Below are 27,040 nucleotides of genomic sequence, written 5' to 3' on the forward strand. Positions count from 1 at the left end.
TATTGACAACCACGAATCATGATACGAATCGAATCATTGTTAAAACTAATCGTTACACCCCTAACAAGGGGTGTTCAGCTGCAACATGCAATTTCAACACAAGATATCCCAAAATTCTACACACTGAACCTTTAAAAGGTTTTGAGCTTATCACTTGAAATATCAGCTCATGACTCCAGTGGGTCATTAATCGGCCTGTCCCTTGCCACTTTTATTTTTCGAGTTATCAATTGATCCTAAAATGGACATCAGAGGTCTGTCTGTGTTTGATTGTTGTGAATCAGATTACACAAAAACAACTGGATGGATTTACATGATTTAAGTTTCTGGATGTTAGTGAAAAAAATCTGCAGGTTTAAGGGAGTGAAATGTAAGTGTGTGCTATCTAGGACAGCTTGACTGAATTTAAGGAGACGGTTGGGTCTTGTTTTTAATGGGGTTTTTTTTCAGTGGATATACATTGACCAGCTGCGCTTTCTCCATTGACAAACATTAAACCTGCAGTTATCTGTGTTTTTATATTTATGTGAGGGCTGACATGTAGGGTGAGAACACTGCCCTCTGTAGGTAAGGTTAGATGGAGTTGTCCCTGCCTTTATAAGGACAGGTGTGGACAATCATTGTCTCTTTGCCTGAATCCTGGTAGATGTGGGGGAGGTCTGCTTGGTGTGTGCAGGTAACAGAGATCTGGGGAGAAACACTGCTTGTATGGTTTGAGTTGAAATCTAATGAGGTTTCTTGTATATCTAGTTGTAGTAAAGCTGTGTCCTGATTGATCCTGACTCATCATCTGCTGTGTAGCCCCATGGTGAAGAGGTAGGCCATGGATAACAGTCTTTGTTTGGTTAACTGTAGGCCTATCACTGATAACATAATAATTGAATCCTTTAGGAAACTCAGCTCTTGTCTCCCCCTCATTTGAGCTAGAGTAGTCTGCTGACCAACCTTCCCGGCGTCTCTTTTAATCAGGGCCCCAGAGTGAGCAAGGTAATCTAAACTGGTGTAGTCATGTAGAGGGGTTAATCCCGCATAAGTATTTTTGCCAGTTGATACAAATTATGTTGACCATGTTTTCCCTTATTGCAGACTTAGTGCCAGACTGCTGCTTTGCCTGAACCAGTTCACCTACATCGTCGGGCTTACTCGATCTATGCTGAACTGGGCTTAATCATAGTTCTTGTGTGAATAGTCCAGGATTTGTAGATTGTTCGACAACTAACTGTTCTACTGTTCATCGTTAGATTCATTCATGTCTTTCTCACTTCTGTGAAACTGAACCCATTGAAATTAATTGTTTTTATTTCTTTATAGGCAGTGGGACAAGCTGTGGGGAGTACATGTGAGATCCACCTACTTGCATGCAGTGTGGTAATGGTGGCGATCACTTGAGTGGCTTGTAGATTTGTTTCCCCTTGCAGAGTAAATTGTAGTGTTGGTGATCAGTGTGTTCACCTGGTAACTATTGGGGTCTATGATAGAATCTCCCCTAGGGGAGTACCCTGCATACTTACTAGCTACTATCAAATGCCATTTGATATTGTAGCTTGTATTTTTAGCTGTTAATTGTCTTAGCTATTTATTAAACTTATTGTTTTCTTTTTCTCTCAGGAATTCCAACAGCAATCCTACTTTTAAATAAATATTCTAATTGTGAACTGAATGCACGTTGCCTGCTCTCCTTGAATTCTAAATGTTGTATTGTGTCCACATGTATGAGGTTGAGGCCTAGAACGACCCATGGTTATATAGCCATTTCATTTGTCTTGAATACTGTGTCTGGCCACATTTGCAAAGGATCACATGACTAGTTGGTTGCTAAAGGATCAATCATGGTGATTCATTGATAAAGATCCACAGCTAGCAATGCAGTCCATTTATGGCCTTTCTGTCAGCAATGTTTTTGCTTTTATGTTATGTCACAATTATGTTGTTTTGGTTCCACCCTGTTTTGGTTTATTGTTTCACTGTATCATGGGAAAATGCTCTTTAAACCCACAATGCACTTACTGCAGCAGCAAACAGGACAATTTAGTAATGAGCTGGTGAACATAGTGGAACATTTAACAATCAAAGAGCCAAATATTTCGCTGGGGAGGTGAGGAAAACCAAAAATCAGACGCATTAAGGTTAAAGCTCCTGTGACTTCAGCTTGTTTGAATTATAAAAACTGAAAATAATCATCTGATTGCCTGGAACAAGAGGCCATTTGAACCATTAGATTTACATTAGTGGGTGAACAAAGAGTCTAATTTGTACTAAGATGTCATTTTAGTGGCTAAATTCATCTGATGAGATTATTTGACTGTTACAAACAGGAAACACTTAGGCATCTCCAGGGATATTTCTTCAAGTGTGATATTGTGGTGGAGATGTATCCTGAGATGTGAAATAAAGAGTTTCTCAGACAGCAGGATTTTTCCAGTGTTTCAAACATTGCTGGTTCTGGTGTGTGCATGTGCTTCCTCAGCTGTGAACAACAACGGTAAGAAGACTTCAGTCACTTTCTTTTTTTAAATAACACCATTAAGATACAGTTCAATATCTATCTTATTCTACATGAATGTATCATGGTATATAATGTTTGATTTGTTTTACTGTGTTATTTTTTTAAAACTAAATGCAATAAACATATATGATAACTATATATAAAACTTTATAAGCTGTGTTATCAAATATGTTTTGCAGCTCCAGACATTTTATTTGGGGGAAGAGGGGGCCAAACGGCTCTTTTGATAGTAAAGAGCCGTTAGCCCTAATCAATGTGCTGCCTTTTCATGAGTTTAGAGACGTGTGGCCCTTGAGAGCAGTTAAAGGCTGAAGGCTCACTCACTGACATCAATGCACGCTCTGTTCTGAAGAATCCACTCCTGGCTAACGGCTTGCAATGTATCCAGGTTGATCTTTCTGCTGCCTTCACTGCCGTCTATGGATTTTGGTAGGGCTTCCTTCACCTGTTTGTAAAGTGCCTTCGCCATTGCTGACGAGTCCTGTTCAGATGTGGGGAAAGCTTCTACTCAATTCGAAAACATGTCAACAAAATCAAGACAGTATTTCTTTCCTTCACTTTGTCACTTGAATAAAATCCATCTATGAATGATCAGTTTGTTTGGTGTTGAATGTGCACTTTGTAGAATCTGGATTCCTCTATGTATGTTTTCTGGTGTAGGACTTGATGGGATAAAGAAGTCGGGAGATTTCTTGTTTTCTGCAACTCCTGATGTGCGTTTATTTACAAACTTTTTCAATTACAGAGCTCTTCTGAGTGTCGGCAAAACATCCGCCTTTAACCCCTCCTGGTGGCCTTGTTACCATGGTAACCCCACAGCTCCTTACAGGTTTGAGTAATAGTGCAAACCCCATAGTGCAAATCAAATATGGTGTAAACCATGATAGAATTCTGTCAGAATTCTGCATATGGTATGCCTCTCTTTGAGACTTGGTTCAGACCATGTGTCAACTTAGCATAATGAGGAAACAGATATCTTGGTAAACAATATTTTGCATTTGGTCCACACCAAAATTCTCACAGACACCAAACAACCTGCTTTCCTTCAAAGAGCTTCTCTTTTAGTGGCCCTTGTCTACAGTTCCTGTACATCAGCATTAGGTGTTAATGACACATCAGTTAGAGAAAGGCCTTTGACAGGCAGGTTGTGCTTTGCTGCAGTTTTTTAAAAAGCAGCATCTGCCCTCACATTCCCCTGTGAGACTGAGTCAAGATCTTTAGCATGTGCTCCACATTTGTGGATAGCAATCAGTTTGGATAACAACACAGCATCAAGCAGAGCAGTAACCAATATATGATAATATAGGTAATGGGTTTATGAATAGTCCAAAATCTGGTAAGATCATGTACCAACCCCAATGCATACCTATTATCAGTGTAGATGTTGACACCCTTGTCACTAGCATATTTGCATTCTTCAGTCAATGCAACCAATTCTGCAGCCTCTGCAGAATGTGTTGGGAGTGGTTCAGCCACTTGATTTCTACCAGTTGTTGGATCTTTTGATGCTGAACAGCTCCATGTCTGCATTTATCAGTGCTATTGTATCTGAGCCACCTGGCTGTTGAAGGGTGGGAGGTCCTTTGCTCAAGCAAAATCACTGAAACAGCAAGTGACACCAGCACAGTCAAGTTATCATGACTCACAACATCACGTGCTCTGAAACAGGTTGGAAGTGCTGCTCCCCTCATTTTCCTTACAGGAAAAATGTTGATGTTTCACACGGAATTATCTCTCCAGGTTTTGAAAGATATTAAAAAAACGAAGATTTAGATGTTATCACTACTGGGTCTGTTCCTCTGATCAGACCCACATCATATTTGTGCTCAGTCCACAAACATGACAGTACCTGTTTTCAACTCAGGAACGTCATTGATGTTCACAACAAAAGTGAATTGTTCATGGAACATATCTAAATATTTCCCAACTTCCGGTGTATGTCTGACACTGATAAAGTCTATATCAGGAATGAGTTCAACATTCTTAATCGCATTTATCACTGCAAAAAAACTTTTGTGATTTCCCTTTAAACCTGTTTAAAATGAATATTGGGAATTTGATACCCTAAACAAATGTTGAGCCAGTGAGTCAATCAAAGCTACTGAGACAACATAATGATTACTTTACAGTATAACCAACCTAAGCTATCCTTTACCTGTCTTTACTCTAACCTTCTCTGTAACATTCTTAACCTAAGTATGTCTTTTCTGTGACCTCTACCATTCTTTGTGTTATGATAACATCAATGATTACATCTGATGTGAGTGCCTCTGCATCTCGCAGGAGGGTGTTATTAAGAGAGGGGAGGGAAGAGTTTGGACTCTTCCATTGATATGCATATATCAAATCCTCCTCTCAATATTGAACAAACGCTGATTTTCTTGGGACCCTAGTTACTACCATGCCTTGTGATGTTAAAACTAGCATAATATCCAATGAATACATCAAATTTCTACCAATAACATTCATCAGGCAAGCGTGGTGACAACAAAGATGAATGTTTAAAATTTCCCTTCTCCCTCATCATGACAATGGTACCGTGTATTTCTCTATCACTGTTGTACCTGTTGCTTCAATCGTTTTAAGATATCTAGCACTCATTTTAGGTGTAGTATAAACTCTTCACATTTATTGTTTTGACCCCTGCCTGTCCTTTTTCTGCTCTTTCAGAGAATAAACCATATTGACTACACTAAAAATCTGTTGTTGTGCTCTTGGGTTCAGTTCTGTGTGTAGTCGTTACAAAACAAGTTTCAACCGTATTTAAGATGAACATTTCCTTTTTTGTGTCTTCATTGCTTCAGTTCCACCAGCACAATGTTTTCGGTGTCTCAACAAGCCTTGCTGATGGTTCTGGTGTGTGCGTGTGCCGACTCAAATCTGATGAACGGTAAGAAACCTTAAGTCATTTTCTAATGAAAAAAACACACTTTTAATATGTATGATCATTCTGTGTGAATATATGATGGGATATGATTTATGACATATTATATTGTGTAAAAATAAAAGAGCAGAACCGATTAGTTGATACACATTTAAGTCAACATGAATGAATCAATGAATGAATCAATGATGGAGAGTGTTTCCACTGTATGGTACAAAGGATATGTGAGGTGTTTGAAAATGCTGATGGGTTCAAGGCAGGAGGAAAAGATGTGAGCGACTTTGACAGAGGGTTCACTGATGGGACATGGATATCAGGAGCTGAAGTCACAGAGACAGCTCAACTGTTTCAATAGGAACAATGATTAAAGTGGCATCTGCCAGAAAAACCTGAAGAGAATGTTTTGATCTTTGATTGAAACATTTCCTCATTGGATGAAGAAATGATTATATGACGATCCACAATGAGCCAGAACAACAATTTTTAGTTTTTATTTGCTTTCTAAGCAAAGCTTTTAGACTAATTATTTGAGCATTTCATGGACCAACACATTTTAAATTTAGAAAATAGTGAAGTAATTGCTCATTATTTTCATTTTATCAATTAAATACAATCAAGTAGCAACAACTTGTTATTAAATGTTTAAAAAAATGCCAAACAAAATTTTCAATGTCCCAAATTGACATGACGTGAAATGTCTTTGTCGGTTATTCAGATTACAGTACAGTAAATTCTCGGCATTTAAAAAAAATATAATCAATGAATTGAATCGAAATCAAACTAGTTGCCAAAGCTGATTATCAATTGACAAAGTAAATAACCAATAGTTTCAGTTCTAGAAAAGTGATATGCATGAAAAAGATCTTTTTCATCTTCCTTGATGAAACAAAATTTCTCTACATCTTGGATTCCCTGACTCTTTTTCTCTTTCTCTCTCTCTCTCTCCAGCGACAGATGTTTTAGTAAAAACATATATATTTACAGGAACTGAATATAAACCAAAGACATTATTGATTGAATATACTGATTATTATCCTGGAACCAGCATCAACAGTCTAGAGCTGGGTAATATAACCAGAAACAAGACGGTGAAACTCTCAGAAGAAGCGCAGTTGTTTCTCAGAGGCTCTGTGTCCACCATCCTCATCCCTTCCTTCTACACACTGGTCTGCCTCATCAGCGTGCCGATCAACATCTGTGCAGTGGTGGCCTTCACTCTGAAGATCAAACCCAAGAAGCCGGCAGCCATCTACATGTTGAATCTGGCCTGTGCCGATCTGCTCTTCGCCGTGCTGCTGCCCTTCAAGATCTCCTACCACTTTGGCGGCAACAACTGGATATTCGGCCCGCTCATGTGCCGCATGGTCACCGCAGCCTTCTACTGGAACATGTATTGCTCTGTTCTGCTCATAGCCTGCATCAGTGTGGACCGTCTCCTTGCTGTAGTCTATCCTATTGACTCTCTGTCTTGGAGGACGCCAGGAAAGGCAATCATGGCCTGCGTAGCCATGTGGATATTATCCTTCGCTGGCACTGTGCCCCTTGTCCTCCCCGACCAGACTTTTCACCTCAGTCAGCTGAACATCACCACCTGCCACGACATCCAGCCTCTGGACAAGTTAATCTGGTACTACAAGTTCTACTTCATCGCCCTGTGCTGCGCCTTCTTCTTCCTGCCTCTGCTCATCACAGTGGTGTCCTACACCCGTGTGATCTGGGCACTGAGCAGAGTCCCGTGCGGCGTTGTAGGAAGTTCACGCAGGAGAGCAAGAGCAGTGGTGATGGCTGGAACAGTGCTGGTGATATTTGTGCTGTGTTTCACGCCCACAAACTGTCTACTGATGGCACACTATCTGCAGTTTAATGGAGGTGCTGAGAAGATCCCAGACAGCACTGATGGCTCCTACGTAGCTTATCTAGTGTTTATGTGTTTGGGGAGTCTGAACTGCCTCCTGGATCCCCTGGTCTACTACTTTGGCTCATCCCAGTGCCAGAAACAACTATCCAGCACGCTGAGGTGTGAGAAGATTTTGGAGGGCTGTAGTGGACATTCCTTTTCTGGCTTCAGTAGTCACTGAACTGGTATAAGAACAAGCAGATCATGTGACCTGCAGGTTGACTTCCACTCAGTCTTCATACCATAAAAACTCAATTTCGGAGTCGAAACAAAAACCAGGGTTTCTTCCAAACCACATGCTTTCAATCAGAAAAAAGAGAGATGATATATGACCAACACTGCAGACTATACTGCAAGTAGTAATGTTATCCTGTATTTAACTCTTATAATTTTGTTATAATCTACATTTGTGTGATACACCTTCTGCTTTACACACATTTATATATAACAGAATATAACCTTGCCATATTAGTAGAGCTACACGATTTGGTGAAAAAGTCATATTGCAATTATGGTGATTGTAAAAGTGATAAACAAATGGTGTTTTGAGTATGAGTGCTTGCTGATCAATAAAAATACAAAGATTACTGAGCATTTGCTTTTGTATATTTCTTCAACACGCTTCTCTTAAACTTGAACATTCATTGTAAACTTGTAAAAGGAATATAAAAAATAACAGAAACCTAAACACAGACCCCTCCCATAGGGGTGTGGTCTGCTTAAAGTAAGGATCTGATCAGGCCTGATTGATGAGAATGATAAACTAAATAATCTGAACAATGTCATTGGTGTGTACTGGAAAAAGCGGAGCCAGATAATATCTGCTTCAGAAGAAAAGTTTCAGGTTTCTGATGTGCATACACATGCATCTGTGTTTGTGTGTGTGTATGTGTGTATGTGTGTGTGTAGTGTCAAACACTTTAATAAACCTTCCATTGTTATCACCTTTGCTTTTGTCCCATGGTGACATGATAATGACATCATCATTTGTATTCTTTTAAAGCATCATAATCTGCTGACTGCTTATTGCACATCACGCTTCCACAACATTGATACAACATTAAAACAAATAAAAGTTGAAGAAAAGAAAGAAGAGGGGCAAACTTGTTTGTGTCATCAGAAAAAACTACAGCTTCCAGGAGAGAAACACTCCTGTGTCGAACTGTCGCACACAAAAACATTATTACACATATTGTCTATGCACAAATGCAGGAAGTGTTTTGATCCTTGACTGACTCACTGTTTGTTTCTTCACATCATGTACAACCAAACTGGACAACTATTTTCAGATCAGTGTTGTTTCCTAAAAGTCACAGACAGTCTTTTCCATACACTCTCAGTGATGTGATACCCCATGTAGGATTTAAGGAACTCAAAGACAAAGATCTGAAACAAGTGATGCTTCATCTTTACATTTGCTGCTCAGTCCCTTTTCTTCCTATTTGCTTTAAAGGTCCAGTGTGTAAGATTCAGGTGAAAGGGATCTATTGGCAGAAGTTTAATGTAGACTAATCCTCATGATGTTTTCACTAATTCGTTTCATCTAAATTGTATGAATTTAAATATATTTTACATTGAGGGGGTCCTCTCTACTGAGGCCACCATTTTTACATTAGTCTAGACTGGAAAAACTGAACACCTTTTGAGTTTTTATGACAACTGAAGTTCACCACAGGTTCTCTTTCACTTTTGGAAGGGCAGGGTGAGGTGAGGGGTGTTCAGCTGCAACATGCAATTTCAACACTAGATATCACTAAATTCTACACACTGAACCTTTAAAAGGTTTTGAGCGTATCACTTGAAATATATCAGCTCATGACTCCAATGGGTCATTAATCGGCCTGTCCCTTGCCACTTTTATTTCTCGAGTTATCATTTGGTCCATTCTCTCTGTAACCTGTGTTGTGTGGACAAGCTCAGTTCTGCACCTGACTCAGAATCTCGTAACTTCAGGCATTGGTGTGTTAGCAAAGAGAGTCTAAAACCTCATGGGTGCTAATGCCTGTAGCACAATCAGGAATCATTTCAAAGTGACACAAATACAATGCATTAGCGGCTTTGCTGGAGTTGTTGAGTAAAGTTTATAGGAACAACACATCAGAGGTCTGTCTGTGTTTGTTTGTTGTGAATAAGATTACACAAAAACAACTGGATGGATTTACATGATTTAAGTTTCTGGATGTTAGTGAAAAAAATCTGCAGGTTTAGGGGAGTGAAATGTAAGTGTGTGCTATTTAGGACAGCTTGACTGAATTTAAGGAGACGGTTGGGTCTTGGCAGAGGTATACCAATACTCGTTAATCTTTCTGATTACATTTGCATACAAAAGCCCTTGTTTTTAATGTTTTATCTTTGTAGTCTGACTTTTATTGTGTCAGTATTTTAGAGACAACCAGGAAACAGCTCAGGCTCTGGGTTATACATCCACCTTGGTATAGTAAGATCCATGCTGCCTCCTACTGATGATAAATGTGCTACACTGAATGTGTTCTAGTAAAGCTGTAATTTGACACCACTGTAAAGGTAGTTTTCTACAGCAGATGGCACATAATTGGAAATAATGAATTATATGACACCAGACACATATACACATAGATTGGTGTTGTGCAGAGGTGAGAGTCATGTGAGGGTGTAAAGTAACTACTACTCATTTATGTTTAATTCATTTGTTTTACTATGTAAATTGTGTTCAGTGTAAGAAATGGCAGAAAATCAAGTTTCAGACAGCTGTTTGACAGCAGATAAAGTTGGTATGTATATCTCGACACACAGTGAGGGGAGTAATTAAGTACAATTACTCAAATACACTACTGAGAATGATTAAACAATAAGTATCTAAGATTTTTTCTGCTTTATATCTCCAGGTAAATATGTCAAAGGAGCAGACTTTTATTGAACAACGATGTATAATCCACAATTTGAAGAAAAAGGTGTTTAGTAGGAAAGAGATGAAGAAACAGAATGTGTTGTTTGAAGTTCAGGGAACAACAGGGTTGATGATTTGAGTGTTCAGGGTTGCATGAAGCTGGGTGAGGGAGGGGAATATGAAGCACTGAATATTGGGGTAGTGGCACCAGCTTTCACTCTGCCCCTGCTGACTCCATGTTGTAACCTTCATATGTTCTTCTTCTTGGTCATAGATGAACAAATGCTGTCAGGGGATTCTGAGGCGCCACAGAGCAACATAGTGTGCAGCGGCACCAACTGCTACCTCATCACTGAAGTGTGCAGAGAGGGGGCCTTTGGCAAAGTTGTCAAGGCTGTAAACATGGACACATCCCAAGAAGTGGCCCTCAAGATCCTCAAACTTGAGCGTGCTTCTCCAAAAGAGGTATGTAAGCTTGTTAATTTTGAAGTTTTGTTTCACATTGTCTTACTCCTAACTTGTTTATTAAAAAAACACTGAGACCCTGCTGTGTCACCTACACCTCCTATATCCTGTTTCCTCATACCTCCACAGATGAGGATGCATAAGGCAGTGAGCACACTTGACCCTGTCAATAACAACGTGGTCAACTTCATGGAGCATATCTTTAGATCTGTAACTAACATTTGACATTGTTTCTGCAGTTGCTGACAGCTTCTGACGCACTGAAGAGCCGGGGGGGGGGCACACAGACCTCAAACTAGACAATGTGTTGCTGGTGAACCAGAGAGTGAGCCGTTCGGGGTGAAACTCATCGATTTTGGTGGGTCCTTCATGACCTCAGAGAACACGCGTGGCAAGAAAACCCAGCCCGAAGGATTCAGGTGTGCCAACCTCATTATGTGCACTTGTCTGTTTGTGTTGTAAATGATCCAGCAGAAATTGTCTTCAGCAAAAATGATGAATTTGACTTTGTATTTATTATACATACTACATCATGAAGCTGCGATGCGGGCCTGGGACCAGCCTTACTGAGCCGTTCCCCCCTTAGCATAGCAGCTGTAGAGGAACATACTACGTAGCGAAGCTGCTATGTGTGGGCCTAGGACCAGCCTCAGTAAGGTGTTCCCCATAGCTCTGCAGACATCCATAGTTATGCTGCTATAGGCCTTCACTGCTGGGGGATCACAAATCAGGCACCAGAAACCAGCACCTTCTCTCTTCTTCACTCCCTGCCTTGTTTATTTTGTTGTATCTTATTACATATCTCTAATTCCTTGGGTCTTCTCCTCCCCTCCTTGGTCCATACTGTGCAGCTCTCCGGAGCCCGTCCTGGCTCTGGTCCTGATGAGGCATGGACCTACTGGAGGTCGCTGGTCTGTCACAGGGCTGGCATGGAGGGTCACGCAACCACCAGCACTCTCACCTGAGGACCTCTCACCTTTGGAGCCATGGGTCCACCTACTGTGAATGTTGGATGATGAGGGAGGCAGGAGTGCCCGGGGGGACCAACGCGCCCTTGGAAGACCATGCCAACGTCCACGTGGAGATTCCCGGGCTGAATTCAAGCCCATGACCTGAGACTGGGACCCCCTCCCTGTATTTCCTTTTTTTTTGCCCTATATTATTTTTCTTTCTCCACTCACCCCAACCGGTCCTGGCACAGCCCATAGGATACAGGTAGGATCAATGAGCCAACTTCATTGTGTGTACTTGTCTGTTTGTGTTGTAAATAATCCAGCAGAAATTGTCTTCAGCAAACATGATGCATTTCACAATGTATTTATGTTGGTTCTTGTTTTCACACACAGGTCACCTGAAGTCACCCTGGGCCTCCCTGTCTCAGAGGCCATTGATATGTGGGGTCTTGGCTCTGCATGCTCCTTTTCCTCTACCTCGACAACCACCCGTTTTCAGTGGACTGCGAGTACCAGGGAGTAAGTATTCAAATATGTGTAGATTTAAATGCAAAGACTGTTACATTCGGCCACAAAAACATGTTCCGACCAACAGGAGACTTGATTTTGGCTGATGTGATTTTTTTTATTCTCTGTCCAGGTGAAAAGAATTGTAGACATACTGGGCCAGCCAGATGATGACTTCCTCAATGCTGGAATATACAGCCACCAATTCTTCATGGAGGAGAAACACTGGTGCGACCCAGGGTGGTCGATAAAGTTATTTTAACCCATTTTAAAATATTTTTTTCCCACACGGACAATAGCTCTTTCCAATGTTTAACACATTTTAAAGTATCTGACCAACATGTTTTGTCCCTTTTGACCCCAAGTGAGTACAAACGTGGGACTGGCATCCAAGTCTAGGAGTGGGCCAGTGACATTAGAAGCCTGGATGACCTGATCTTAGTAAGTCGTCCATTTCTTTAAAAAAGAAAAAAATTGTACCGAGTTTTTTGTGATGTTGAGAGACAGGAAGTAGTTGAACTGTCACCTACTTTGTTTTAAATCCAGCTTAACCCAGTGCTGAATGGATCCAGTGAGCTCCAGGACAGGAGAGCGTTCTGCAGGAGAATATATAACCTAATACCTAGTACGTCTATAATGTGTGGACCTGGTACCAGCCTCAGTGAGCCGTTCCCCAAAGCTCCGCGGCCGTAGGGGAACATACTACGTAGTGAAGCTTCTATGTGTGGGCCTGGGACCAGCCTTACTGCGCCGTTCCCCCCTTAGCTTAGCAGCCGTAGGGGAACACACTACGTAGTGAAGCTGCTATATGTGGGCCTGAGACCAGCCTCCATGAAGTGTTCCCCATAGCTATACAGCCGTAGGGGAACATACTACGTAGTGAAGCTGCCATGTGGGCCTGGGACCAGCCTTACTGAGCCGTTCCCCCCTTAGCTTAGCAGCCGTAGGGGAACATACTACGTAGTGAGGCTGCTATATGTGGGCCTAGGACCAGCCTCAGTGAGCCGTTCCCCATAGCTCTGCAGTCATCCATAGTTATGCTGCTATAGGCCTTCACTGCTGGGGGATCACAAATCAGGCACCAGAAACCAGCACCTTCTCTCTTCTTCACTCCCTGCCTTGTTTATTTTGTTGTATCTTATTACATATCTCTAATTCCTTGGGTCTTCTCCTCCCCTCCTTGGTCCATACTGTGCAGCTCTCCGGAGCCCGTCCTGGCTTGGGTCCTGATGAGGCACCGACCTACTGGAGGTCGCCGGTCTGTCACAGGGCTGACATGGAGGGTCACGCAACCACCAGCACTCTCACCTGAGGACCTCTCACCTTTGGAGCCATGGGTCCTACTACTGTGCATGTTGGATGATGAGGGAGGCAGGAGTGCCCGGGGAGACCAACGCACCCTTTGAAGACAATGCCAACGTCCACGTGGAGATTCCCGGTCTGAATTCAAGCCCATGACCGGAGACTGGGACCCCCCCCCCCCCCCCCCTGTATTTCCTTTTTTTTGCCCTATATTACTTGTTCTGTCTCCATCACCCCAACCGGTCCTGGCAGAGGCCGTCCACACTGAGCCCGGTTCTGACGGAGGTTTCTTCCACCTGGGAGTTTTTCCTCTCAGCTGTTGCTCATGCTTGCTCGGTGTGGAACAAGTTGGATTTTGTGTTTCTTAAGATCTTGGTCTTTTGTGCAGCGCCCTGAGACAACTGGTTGTTGCTATATAAATACATTTGATTGATTGATATTTCCTCCATGACTTCATTCCATTCTGCAAAAAGTCACCAACACAGAAGAAACACCAGTGGAGACACACCCTCACCCCACAGGTTTTCTTTGAAGCACTGCACATAGCTTTAGTGCCGGTGCAAGTAATTCTGTACTTACTTTTACATGTAATTGAGCATTGTTACAAACACGTGTTGCATATTTCTCTCAATGCCAGAATCCTCACAAACTCCAGAGGAGCTTTCAGTGAACATTCATCCACTGACTGCTGCATAATCCCTCTAAAGACCACACAGTGGGCTCTGCATTCCCGATTTAGAATTTAGATCTATATGGAATACAGGCATATTTAGGAATCTAATATCTGAGTGTGTGCAATATGATGCAGCTTGAAATTAAAGAAGCCCCATATCTGTCTTTTTTTTTTACCTAACTCAGTGCTCTCAGTACAGACATCATAGGAGTGCAAGCACTGAAAACAAAGAGGACATGGTCGAAGTCATCGAAAAATAGTAAAGGGAAAGTGACCATGTAAGAATGAAAATGTTTATCGGGCCGGCTTTTAATCCTTGAGGAGAGCTGAAGGAGGCAAAAGGACACTGACCTGGTAAATCATCTGACTCCTGAAGTTGTTAGATCGTTTTCCATCCACACATCAACAAATGTACGTGTGTACCAGGGTTATTATAGTTAACGAAAACTAAGACTAAAACTAGCAATGAAAAAATAATTAAGCTAACTGAAATAAAAAAGCAAACTGAAAACCTAAATAAAAATAAAAACCAATGAAAATTTCAAAACTATAATAACATTGGTGTGTACTTCTGTCGATGGGGAGGCTCAAACCAAGACTTGAATTTACGACAGAGTTGACTTACACCTCCCATCTGTAGGGGGACTCTGACTGTAGCCAAGAGCAGTTCTTACATTGTGTTACTTTTAAGGGAGTGTTGGGCCTTGGCAGAGGTATGTGCTTTGTTATTCTTGTGAGTAATCATTTTATTCTGTTGTAGACACATACTCTTTGCACTGTTGCATCCATATACAGCTGGGTTTGGTTTTCACATCTGAACATCTGGTTCACACAAGCTGATAAAATCTAAAATTCTGTGTGGGAGGCTGGTCAGTCTGCCCCTCTCTCTCTCTCTCTCTCTCTCTCTCTCTCTCTTGCTCATACACAAACTGACAAAGCTAGTCACTTAAATCATAATTCTGTTTTTCTTTTCTTTTTAAAAGAGCATGTTTGTACATCACTGATCAGTTACTTCATATAACCAAACATTTTGTGGACCAGCTGCGACACTGTCTCCATAAGACATTTCTAACTGAGCATAATATCCTCTTTGATATTCTCATTGTTCGGCTCTTTGTTTTGCTCTGTTCCTTTCAGCAAGGCCGATGCCCAGGGAATGATAAAATGTGCTGAAGTGAACGCAGAAAACCCCAAAACAGGAACTAAACTTGCCTGGAAATGTGCCAGTAACTTCGCTGTGGACATAATCTCCCACAGTCTGTATCCTGCCTCTTTTTCTGAGCAGGAATGAGCTTCTGTTAGTTACGGAACGCCCAAACTCAGCAGGCTGCAAGAGCAACATGACCTCAGCAGTGGAAATACCATGACAAAAATTGTACCAGCAATAATCTGTGTTTTTATATTTACAAAGGATCACATGACTAGTTGGTTGCTAAAGGATCAATCATGGTGATTCAGTGATAAAGATCCACACCTGGCAATGCGGTCCATTTATGGCATTTCTGTCAGCAATGTTTTTGCTTTTATGTTATGTCACAATTATGTTGTTTTGGTTCCACCCTGTTTGGGTTTATTGTTTCACTTTATTAAGGGAAAATGCTCTTTAAACCCACAATGCACTTCCTGCAGCAGCAAATAGGCAAATTTAGTAATGAGCTGGTGAACATAGTGGAACATTTAACAATCAAAGAGCCAATTATTTCCCTCTGGAGGTGAGGAAAACCAAAAATCAGGGGGATACAGAAACATGAATCTGTTCCAGAAATTACTAATTTCTATTCATCAGTCCGTATATCTGTCTGTAAAAAGCTTATCTCACATATATTGGCTTCACATTTGGCATGTGTATTGATGAAGCCTTGAGGGAACGCAGTGTCCAATTTGTCTTTGAATAACAGTACATCCTCAACAACAGGCACGTTGAGGACAGCAGCAATGACAACAGATTCTCCAGTGTGGGATTCTGCATACTGAGACGAGCTTCACAGAACTTTGTGAACAACTCTTTGTGCAACAGCTGTGGTGCAGCTTCAGGGTTTTTGTGGACTGAGTCCTGCAGCCAGTCTATTTTGCCACCGCTCAGTTACTGCAGGTTTCAGAAAGAAGGCAGCAACCAGCATCACCACAGACCAATTTGACATGTGTAGAAGTGACACTGCGCAAGTAAGAGTAAATGCTAATATTGCACTAAAGTGAATTGTATGTCAGTTCACATACTCACAGCAAATATATGTTTTGTATTTTAGACTGTTTCAGAAATATAGTTTGACATTTTAGAGTTAGATGAGGAGACTGACAGCACTCTCATATCTGTGCATCAAAGAGCAACAACACCTTCAATTACTGTTTTTTGCACTTTGATCTTTCCAGCAGACAGAAACTGGCACACACATGAATTCTCAATGTGTGTGCCAGTTTCTGTCTGCTTCGATTTGAACCATAACAGACAAGATACTGAGGTCTACTTTCTACAATGACCTCCCCAGCTGCTGTACCACATATCAAAAGTAGAGCACAAGCTAAACATAAAGCCTACAATGTTTTTTACACTGAACATATTAACGCCTGACTGAAACACAAGGCCTTTTAAGAATGAAAAAATCCCATATCTCAAAAGCATTTTTTGAGCATTAATGAGAAACAGATCATGGTGACAGATATGTTTGTGAGGAAGTATAGGTTTAGTCTGTCTGTCTGTGAGCTCAGATGTCAACTCCCTGTGGAGTGCTGTAGAGCAGAGGATGGATGAGTCAGACGACTCCCACCCCATCCTGGCCTCTTCACCTTCCAAACTCTCACAAAGAGAAAGCAACCAGCACATTTCTGATGAGGTAATTTGACTGTTACAAACAGGAAACACTTAGGCATCTTTAGGGATACTTCTCCAAGTATGGTATGTTTATGTAACACATTCTGTACTCTATGTCCCCTGAAATGTCGCGGTGGAAAGTTTTTTCAGACGTTTAAAAAATTGCACAAAACCTTTTACTTAAATCCACTAACATTCAGAAGTAACACTGCCAGTGAGACCATAGAATGAGTCCCAGGCCTACTTCATCACATCATTAGTACAAATCACCAAATGTAAAGAAGTTGTGCAGTCATGCTTTTTCGCATTTCTCCTTCTTTATAAAAACACTTTCTTAACTCACATTTTTCTTTGTACTGACTCCCATCCTCAATATCCTGTGTTTCATAACTGCAGAGCTCCCAGAATCAGACACTTTAAGGTAAAAGCTCCAGTGACTTCAGCTTGTTTGAGTTTAAAATCTGTGAGAGAACTGTCAGGCTATAGAGTTAGGGTTAGAGGTTAATAAAAGCAGAAAATACTCACCATCTGATTGCCTGGAACAAGACGCCATTAGAACCATTAGATTTAAATTACCGGGTAAACAAAGAGACTAATTTGTACTAAGATATGTCATTTTAGTAGCTAAATTAATCTGATGAGGTTATTTGACTGTTACAAACAGGAAACACTTAGGCATCTCCAGGGATATTTCTTCAAGTATGGTATGTTTATGTAACACATTCTGTACTCTATGTCCCCTGAAATGTTGCAGTGGAAAGTTTTCCAGACGTTTGAAAAATAGCACAAAACCTTTTACTTAAATCCACTAACATTCAGAAGTAACACTGACAGTGACCCCATAAATATTCTGAAATGAGTCCCAGTCCTACTTCATCACTTGATTTGTACAAATCACCAAATGTAAAGAAGTTGTGCAGTCATGCTTTTTCAAATCAAGAAATATCCCCTTGTGTGTCTTTTGACAGTTCTGATAATAAATGTTTTTTAGTCTAAACTCTGAGAATATTGTGATTCATTCTAATCCTGCTTTAGCTGAGTTTAGATTTTAATATAGAATTTAAGCTATTACCCATAAGGCACTATGCAAGTGAAGCCCCTGAGTACATTTCTGAATGTTTCTGTCTTAGTGTGAATGAAAGTTTTCTCAGTGTTTTGCTGTGAGATCCTCTGATCGCTCAGTTAAAATGTGAGTTCTGCTCACATGTTGCATAACATTTATTTTTGAAAACAATAATGTATAAATAAATCTTAAAAAATGACTTTTATTTTAGTTCAACACTGACTTTTGATAAAATTGGGCAAATGAAAGATTAAAATAATGATTTGGTGTATTGCTGAAAAGACTGTAGCCATGACACTATATGTTATAGCTTTAACAACAAGTAAACATAGATAACTGTTTAACCAAAACATGTCTGAAATTGTAAACCTGAATCATATAATTTGCCCTCAGATGGTTACTACTTTTCTGTTTGATTTAAATATAAAACTTTATTGATTCCACACCAGGAAAATTCACATGTTACAGCAGCAGAAAAGTCAGAACAGGGCAGATGATAAAAAAGACAATAGAATGAAAAAATAAAGAAATAAGAATATGTACAAAATATAGACCTTTCACAACAGACAGAAATATTGTTGATAGAGAAATGCTGTTGAGTAAAGTGCAGTGGCACAGGATTATTGCATAAAGATGTAAGCTGTATTTGTGCATTATCATAAGGAGATATTGAAATAGATATATCCATATATATGCATTTATAGGCTTGTATACATATATAGGCACCAATGGTATACAAAACAAATATGAATATAAAAAATACATATGTATATATAAACAGGTATAAATCCACCATGATAGCACTATATTATATAGTATAAATGCAAGTGTGTGTGTGTGTATATACGTGCAAAAGTAAGGATGAGTAGCTGTAATGTGGACAAACTGTGCAGTATTAAGTTCATATTGTTGTTGTAGAGTCTGACAGCAGTGGAATGAGGATTGATAATTTATTCTGCAGCCAAGAATCGACACTGCCTCCTTTAACCGTTAATACAACTTGAGGTCCAGTTGTGGTGCAGTCAGTATAGAAGTGGATGTGTGTGGTGTCGGTGTGACCTCAGTGGACAGGAATGTCTCTGTGTGTGCAGATGCTGTGGTTGATTGGCTGTTCGGGGTTTTGTGTTTTTTCCTTTGGTATTTGGGCGGAAACCAACTCACTGGCCATGATCAGCAGCAGAAAGAGTCCGCGAGAGAGACGAGACACGCAGACAACCGACGTGGATCAACATTATTTAATATAGTAGTTTTTAATTTTGTTGTTTTTGCTTCATTTTTAACCAGCAGGATGTTTCCAGTGTTTCCAACATTGCTGGTTCTGGTGTGTGCATGTGCTTCCTCAGCTGTGAACAACAACGGTAAGAAGACTTCAGTCACTTTTCTTAGTAAAAATAACACCATTAAGATACAGTTCAATATCTATCTTATTCTACATGAATGTATCATGGTATATAATGTTTGATTTGTTTTACTGTGTTATTTTGTTGAAACTGTAAAGGGGAGTTGGTTAATGAATAATGATCAACTGCAGACAAATCAAAGGGAAAGAGCTGAATGAACAGAGTGTACAGCACATGTACCTGCATGGTACAGTTATATGTATTTATGATATATGTCTATATGTTGAATGGGTTAAAGGGAAGAGGAATAGATCTGAGTGACTTTGACAGGGGTTCACCGTTGGGGTATGGATGGCAGGAGCTGCAGTCACAGAGACGGCTCAATTGTTTCAGATGGATGGATGGAGATGTATGAGGGATGGATGGGAAAAAACGAGACCTAACCGATCATATTGTGAATAGGTGAACATGTGTTTCTATGGAGGCACAGCAGGAGATATGAGTGGTGCAAAGACCACAGCCACTGGTCCACAGTGATGAGTCGTTCGATGACATCATCCTGTGACAAAACATTTCTGTCTAGAAAAAGCCCCCATCCCCTCAACAAGAGGGGCTAACTGAATGTTTTTTATGGAAATGATGTGAATCATATAGTCTTAACAGTTACCAGAGAAATGGGAGATTTCAGATTGACATGTTTGTCAGCGTGTTCACCACCATCAATAAAAAATTAAATGGCGGAATATATTTTGGAAAATAAGTTTTCCCTCCCTGCAGTGGAGTTCAGAGATTTGTAGAATCAATACCAATAAGCACTGAATCTGAAGTGGCCCAACAATGAACTCTTCTCAATATGATGTGTTGTTTTTCTTACCTTTATATCCTTGTGACCTGACTGTTTTTGTCTTTTAGACTTTTGGTTGAATAAAACAAGCCATTTGATTGCATCTTTGATTCGGGCATTTTATGGACAGACACATTTTAATTGGGAAAATAAGCAAAGTAAGCAAAAATGAAAATAAGCTACAAACTATTTTGCTTCATCATCGGTTACTTCACAATTTTCTAATTTAATTAATCCTTTAGTCAAGTACATTTAGTTGCCACGTGCTTATTCTTCTTATTATAGAAGCTTGGATTTTAATATATATATATATATATATATATATATATATATATATATATATATAAAAGTGAGTTTTAGAATATAAATCATGTGAATCAAAAAACTTGTTAACACTCTGATTTAACGATCTTTCTCTCTCTCCCCTCACCTGTTTTTTTTCTCTCCCTCTCTTTCCAGACACCTTTCAAGTGCGGACATTTGTTGTCCCTTCTGGAACATATGAACCAATAGACTCGGACTATATGAATTCACTTGATGAGCTCACCGGATCTAATCGTTCTAAAAGTGATCTGGTGCGTAATATAACCAGAATCAAGACGGTGAAACTCTCAGAAGAAGCGCAGTTGTTTCTCAGAGGCTCTGTGTCCACCATCCTCATCCCTTCCTTCTACACACTGGTCTGCCTCATCAGCGTGCCGATCAACATCTGTGCAGTGGTGGCCTTCACTCTGAAGATCAAACCCAAGAAGCCGGCAGCCATCTACATGTTGAATCTGGCCTGTGCCGATCTGCTCTTCGCCGTGCTGCTGCCCTTCAAGATCTCCTACCACTTTGGCGGCAACAACTGGATATTCGGCCCGCTCATGTGCCGCGTGGTCACCGCAGCCTTCTACTGGAACATGTATTGCTCTGTTCTGCTCATAGCCTGCATCAGTGTGGACCGTCTCCTTGCTGTAGTCTATCCTATTGACTCTCTGTCTTGGAGGAGGCCAAGGAACGCAATCATGGCCTGCGTAGCCATGTGGATATTATCCTTCGCTGGCACTGTGCCCCTTGTCCTCCACGACCAGACTTTTCACCTCAGTCAGCTGAACATCACCACCTGCCACGACGTCCAGTCTGTTGACAAGGTAATCTGGTACTACAAGTTCTACTTCATCGCCCTGTGCTGCGCCTTCTTCTTCCTGCCTCTGCTCATCACAGTGGTGTCCTACACCCGTGTGATCTGGGCACTGAGCAGAGTCCCGTGCGGCGTTGTAGGACGTTCACGCAGGAGAACAAGAGCAGTGGTGATGGCTGGAACAGTGCTGGTGATATTTGTGCTGTGTTTCACGCCCACAAACTGTCTACTGATGGCACACTATCTGCAGTTTAACGGAGGTGCTGAGAAGATCCCAGACAGCACTGATGGCTCTTACGTAGCTTATCTAGTGTTTATGTGTTTGGGGAGTCTGAACTGCCTCCTGGATCCCCTGGTCTACTACTTTGGCTCATCCCAGTGCCAGAAACAACTATCCAGCACGCTGAGGTGTCAGAGCATTTCGGTGGGCAGCAGCATTCGGTTCTCGTCATCTGATTCCAACCGATCCAGCTCTAGAACAATTCTGAAATCGAGTCGCACAGAAAGCTCCAAAATACACACTCCAGTCGCCAAGATGAACTCATTCCAGGCCAACCTCAACAGCCAGTACAATAAACTGCTGGTCTGAGAGACTTTTACTGAGAAGATTTGACTGAGTGACTTAACTAACTCTTACCTGTAGTCGACCATTGTCTTTATTATGAAGGTCAATTAAAAGCCAACAGAGCACAAAGCTAATCTGTAGGGTTTAGTCTGCAGTATTTATTCTTCTCTGATGATGACAAGATAGTAGAGATTAAGCTGAGAATGTTTTCTCATTATATGAAATGCTTTTCTTTCTTTGCACTCAAAGTGTTAATGGCTGTTTTCAGACAATGACTCCACAGGATGTCCACAGAATTGGATGCAAACTTTCTAACAGCATTCAGGTGAGGACTGGTGCAGATCACATGGACACAGTCGTCTGCCGTTATCAACCACAGTTTACTTGACGTCTTTGTTATTGTCCTCTTCATGTGTGGCAACACTTTTTTATTCAGAGATATTTGTATTCCTTTTATTTTTGATATGCGTCTGTTGCGCTTCAGAAACATCATCAACCCACTTGCTTGCAGTGAATCCTGTGGAGGATCTCTTGCCGTGTTTTAACATTGGCTGACTTTTTCCTAGGGGGCTGGCTGAAGAAACTCCACAGAAAATCTGGAGGCTGTCACTTGGACATTTGCGTTCTCACATACAGCCCCTCCAGAGAATGTCAGGAGATTATCCACAGTTAAGAAAATGTCCGAACCAGCTATACATTTATAACCTAAGACCATAGGTGTTACATTTAATGGAAGGAAACTACTTGCTACTTTTGTCTATATTATGACATTTTTCTCTAAAAAGTGTTTTATGTTTTACATTGCAATTGAAGTGTTAAATACATGCAACTGACTGACTTTGATTTGGTCATATCAAGACAGCCCAGGCACTGGGTTATACGACCCATCTTGATAAAGTTAGACCTATGTTCCCCCCTGCTGGTGATAAATATGCAGTACTGAATGTGTGACCAATTAAAGCTGTCATTTTTACTCCACTGTCAGGGTCGTTTACTCCAGCAGATGGCGCAACACTAAAAGAATTAAAAATACTGAACGTGTGACCACACACACACACAAGCATTGGTGTTTACGGAGAAAGAGCTAACTAATTCGTTATGATTAATTAGTTGTATTCTGTAACTTGTGCGAACACCAGGTCTTTTCATCATCATTACTCCGCCAGTAATTTAAATTTCATAAAAACAATTTTTTAGATAAAACGTTATTTGAAAAATGAAATTTCAAATGCCATTTTAAAATAAGGGCTTGAATAAGTGTTCACAGTTTGCAGGAGGTTGGAATAGATCATTTGAGCATTTGTGTGAATCCAATAGAAGGACCACCAACAACACACTTCATCTTTAAATAGAAACTTCAAGCTTTAAAAACTAAAGTGGAATAATAATGTCCTCTGATAACACCCACATGAAATATGATCGGATGTAGATAAGACAAATGTGGCGGAAGGAAGATATTTTCTTTAATTACACAGAATTATTCATGTACTGACTTTAATGATGCATTTCCATAATAAACAATATGTAAGTGTTAATGAAAACACAGAACAAAAATAAATGAGTAAATAAAGGATACAAGTGTGCTGGTGTCATTCATGCAGCATGAACCAGGCGGAAGGAAGACGCACCAGTGTGTGGGTGTGGGTCTGCGTGTTGTTTGTGTGTGATCACATGACCTGGTGACATCACAAAGGTGTAAAACCTGTCTGTTTTTATTGAGGAAGTGAGGTATGACCGCGCCCGCGGACGCACACTGGCAGTAGCATGTCTCCCTGTGCAGTAATGTCCTCTGGGACTCGATGGCTCCAGCTGCTCCTGCTCCTGTGTTGCCTGCAGACGGTCCTGTCGCAGAAAGGTAACGTGTTCCTGTTCATTCCTCGCCTCTGCACAATATCCAGCTCAGATAGAATCCAGATACTGAGTTTACATGCGCTGATGGCCCCTGTTTGTTTGACGTGTTATTTTGAATCCCGGCTGTCGTCACAGGCTGGATTGTAAGAGTCCGAAGTCCTTTGATCACGAGTCAATTAGCTGAATGTTAAATGGATGGTTGTGACAGGACAAGCTCAGAGGTCTATACAGAGAGGAGAAAGGTCAAAAGGCAGGCAGCTGAAAGGAGCTTAGCTTCAGGTTCAGTCAGAGTTTAGTACAAAAACCTGTTGCGCTTCTGCTTTTCATTTTTTTTATCATTTTGTGTCTGTGCAGAAGATAGAGGCTTCACCGGTACAGAGACCAATAATGGGGTGTGGGTCAGCTCCCAAGCCAAAGAAGTCCTGAGCAGTCGCCTCACGACCGTCTTCCTCCCGATTATCTACATCATCGTGTTTGCTGTGGGGCTGCCCACCAACGCCATGGCGATCTGGGTATTCCTCTTCCGCACCAAGGAGAAGCACCCGTCATCCATCTTCATGGCCAATCTGGCCCTGTCCGACCTGCTCTTCGTCATCTGGGTCCCCCTAAAAATCGCCTACCACTTCAACGGCAACAACTGGATCTACGGAGAGGGTCTGTGCAAAGTGCTGGTGGGGTTTTTCTACGGCAACATGTACTGCTCCATCAGCTTTATCACCTGCATAAGTGTTCAGCGTTACTGGGCCGTGGTCAACCCGCTGTCCGTGCATCAGAGGAGCAACCGTATAGCTGTGTGCGTCTCCGTTGCAGTGTGGGTGGTAGTCTGGCTTCTCACCATCCCTCTCTACCTATACGACCAAGAGGTCCATATCGAAAACCTCGACATCTTCACCTGCCACGACGTCACCAAGCCCAGTCAGAAGAAAATGGCAGCAGGCTACTTCCTGACAATGGGAACAGTGGGGTTTGTAGCTCCCACTGTCGTGTGCATCATCTCCTACATCCTCACGCTCAAGGCGCTCAGCAGGAACAAAATGATGGACGAGAGTGTCGCCAAGAAGCGACGGAAGGCCATAATCCTGATCATCACGGTGTTGGTTATGTTCTTAGTGTGCTTCACCCCCAGTAACATCATGCTGCTGGTGCACTACATCCTGCTGCTGGGCGAGGCGACCAACAACCTGTACGGATTCTACATCACCACCCTGTGCTTGGCGAGCCTCAACAGCTGCTTAGACCCCTTTGTGTACTACTTCATCTCAGAGGACTTCAGGAGCCATGTGAAGAACACGTTCCTGTGCAGGAGTGAGAGGACAGTGGAGAGGATGAGGGTCTCCTTCAGCGCTCTGAAATACTCAAGGAAGAGCAAAACGTACACGTCCGACTCACGCAACACGCAGAGCTCTGATTGTTAATGAACCGATGCTTTTGGTTTTAAGGTTAGAATAAAATTGATTTCTTTCTTTCTTTCTTTTTTTATTTTACGAGAAATGATATGTCTTCGTGCATGTTCAGGAGAGTCTCCTGAGATGTAATGAGCTCATCGAAGCATTGAGCTGTCTTAGGTTCTGTTTCTTCAAATAAAAATTTAGTTTTTTTTAATACTTTTGACAACTTCAGATTTGAATGCACTTTTGCTTGACAGTTTTATTAATTCATTTATTTGTTCATTCATTTTTATTGTGTCGTATCTTTTAGTCAGTGCTGTATTTGTATTGAGACAAACTCTTAACTTTCATATTCAGACCTAAAATTGCCAAAAATGTAATATGTTGAATATATGATATAATCTTTACATGTTGTTGTTTTTTAAGTAACTTTATTAACTTTTAAGTCTGCCTATAAAAGTACCTGCCCAGCATATGTATCTTCCCCCCAGTCACAACATCTGACAGTATTGTGAGCCAGGCAGGCAGTAGGAAAGGTCACGCTGAGTGTTTCTTGTTTTCAAAACCGTCTGCTGCTTTGTTTTCATCTGCAGCTTTTTGGTGCCTAGTAGAAATGTCTGAAATGCCTCATTTACTGTTGTTCCAACCTATGTGTGTATATTTTAACACTTTGATAAAATAGGTTAAGCGTACTGTTGTTGAATTTTTTTTTTTATGTTTTTTTTTTAATGTTTTTATGTTCTTTCATTCTTTGATTCATTTTGGTCCTGCTAAGTCTGTATTGCTACCTCAGGACTGGAACTGGTCACATCACTGTTAAAGCTACATTGATTTCAGAGCACTGGGCCTTACAAAAACAGAGTAAGGTGTTTTTTCATAGAATCTATATCCATGCCACAGGAGTCAAATATTATTTGATACTGTACTATCACTAACCCTGTCAGTTAGTGCAGATCCGATGAAATGTAATCGGATAACTTTTATTCAAGCTTTTTAGATATATTTTATTTTGAACATTTGTTGTTTCACTGTGTGGGTTCTGCAATAAAAATGTTGAATAACCAGCAGAAGAATTAATCTGATGAGTGAGTCAGCAGAGAACCAACCTTCCACGATGAGTTATATGTTGTTTCAGTCATTACCTGTCTAGTAGGTTGGGCTTTCATTCATGTGTCTTTGTGTGTGTGTGTGTGTGTGTGTGTGTGTGTGTGTGTGTGTGTGTGTGTGTGTGTGTGTGTGTGTGTGTGTGTGTGTGTGTGTGTGTGTGTGTTGCTTTTGTTGTTGGTTTATTATTAAACTGCGTCATCTGATTAATGCCAAACATAGTGGAGGGATGGGACCTGGGCCACAGAATTACAATGCGTTTTGATTTTAAGTAACATTAATGGGCGGGTTGTTTAATACTGTGTGTCTACTTTAAGAACTAGATAATCATATGTTGAATTGTTTGGCCCTGGTAGAGGTATGTGCTCTATACAAAGTGGCAGTCTAGTTTTTACACCAAAAATACACAACGATTGACCACATCAAATGATTATTTTCCCTGTCCCACATTATATTTGCTTAACTGAAAATATCTCGGTGTTTGGTCTGTTGCTCAGAGAAGACAAGATATTGGATGATTTTACTTTTGACTTGAAAAGCGATGGACATTTGTCACTATTTTCTCATGGTTCTTAAGTATTACTCAGGGAAATGACAGTAGGTTTATGGACACAGACGTATATGTATCTTTTAGAACACAGAAATAAATTCTCTTCAGCCCAAATAGTTTCTTTTAAAGGGATGATTTTGATATAATGTTTCTGTTCTGCAGTATTTATATACAGTGAGCCCCTTTGTGTTGTTGTTTTTTACTCTTTACACTGTTTAGAGGACCAAAAGAATATTGCTGCAGGAAATTGTGAAACAGTTCAACATGGTTCTGTCTGCTGCTGCAAGATTCAGCCAACCAGAGAAGTGAACCGAATTAAATAAAGGTATACAGCATTTAAAAGATATGAT

General features: G+C 40.9%; 3 protein-coding genes and 1 long non-coding RNA gene across 5 annotated transcripts; all 4 read left to right on the plus strand.

Moving 5' to 3' along the window:
• The first annotated feature begins 546 nt into the window (after positions 1–546).
• LOC138405463 (proteinase-activated receptor 1-like) lies at positions 547–8,271 on the plus strand. Of its 2 annotated transcripts, XM_069514174.1 has the most exons (7): positions 547–676; positions 751–816; positions 892–987; positions 1,087–1,181; positions 1,312–2,482; positions 5,311–5,396; positions 6,339–8,271. In XM_069514174.1, exons 5-7 carry the CDS (start codon positions 2,454–2,456, stop codon positions 7,466–7,468), a joined length of 1,245 nt encoding a protein of 414 aa, XP_069370275.1. In that variant the 5' UTR covers positions 547–676; positions 751–816; positions 892–987; positions 1,087–1,181; positions 1,312–2,453; the 3' UTR covers positions 7,469–8,271. The 2 variants fall into 2 exon arrangements, 1 of the variants encoding a protein (XP_069370275.1); XR_011239199.1 differs by lacking the exons at positions 5,311–5,396; positions 6,339–8,271 and having other exon boundaries at positions 578–676; positions 1,087–1,660.
• Positions 8,272–10,866: 2,595 nt separating this feature from the next.
• LOC138405405 (uncharacterized) lies at positions 10,867–16,380 on the plus strand. Its single transcript, XR_011239154.1, has 3 exons — positions 10,867–12,090; positions 12,212–12,519; positions 13,277–16,380. It is a non-coding gene; the product is annotated as an uncharacterized lncRNA (long non-coding RNA).
• A 2,597-nt stretch (positions 16,381–18,977) lies between these two features.
• LOC138405431 (proteinase-activated receptor 1-like) lies at positions 18,978–22,770 on the plus strand. The gene is made up of 2 exons (XM_069513907.1): positions 18,978–19,283; positions 20,569–22,770. The coding sequence occupies exons 1-2, from the start codon at positions 19,214–19,216 to the stop codon at positions 21,819–21,821; spliced, it is 1,323 nt and encodes a 440-aa protein (XP_069370008.1). The 5' UTR covers positions 18,978–19,213; the 3' UTR covers positions 21,822–22,770.
• Positions 22,771–23,410: 640 nt separating this feature from the next.
• f2rl1.1 (coagulation factor II (thrombin) receptor-like 1, tandem duplicate 1) lies at positions 23,411–26,109 on the plus strand. The gene is made up of 2 exons (XM_020081592.2): positions 23,411–23,652; positions 24,003–26,109. The coding sequence occupies exons 1-2, from the start codon at positions 23,562–23,564 to the stop codon at positions 25,061–25,063; spliced, it is 1,152 nt and encodes a 383-aa protein (XP_019937151.2). The 5' UTR covers positions 23,411–23,561; the 3' UTR covers positions 25,064–26,109.
• The last annotated feature ends 931 nt before the right edge of the window (positions 26,110–27,040 follow it).

The sequence above is a fragment of the Paralichthys olivaceus genome, chromosome 18, assembly GCF_024713975.1.
Source record: "Paralichthys olivaceus isolate ysfri-2021 chromosome 18, ASM2471397v2, whole genome shotgun sequence".
NCBI lineage: Eukaryota > Metazoa > Chordata > Actinopteri > Pleuronectiformes > Paralichthyidae > Paralichthys > Paralichthys olivaceus.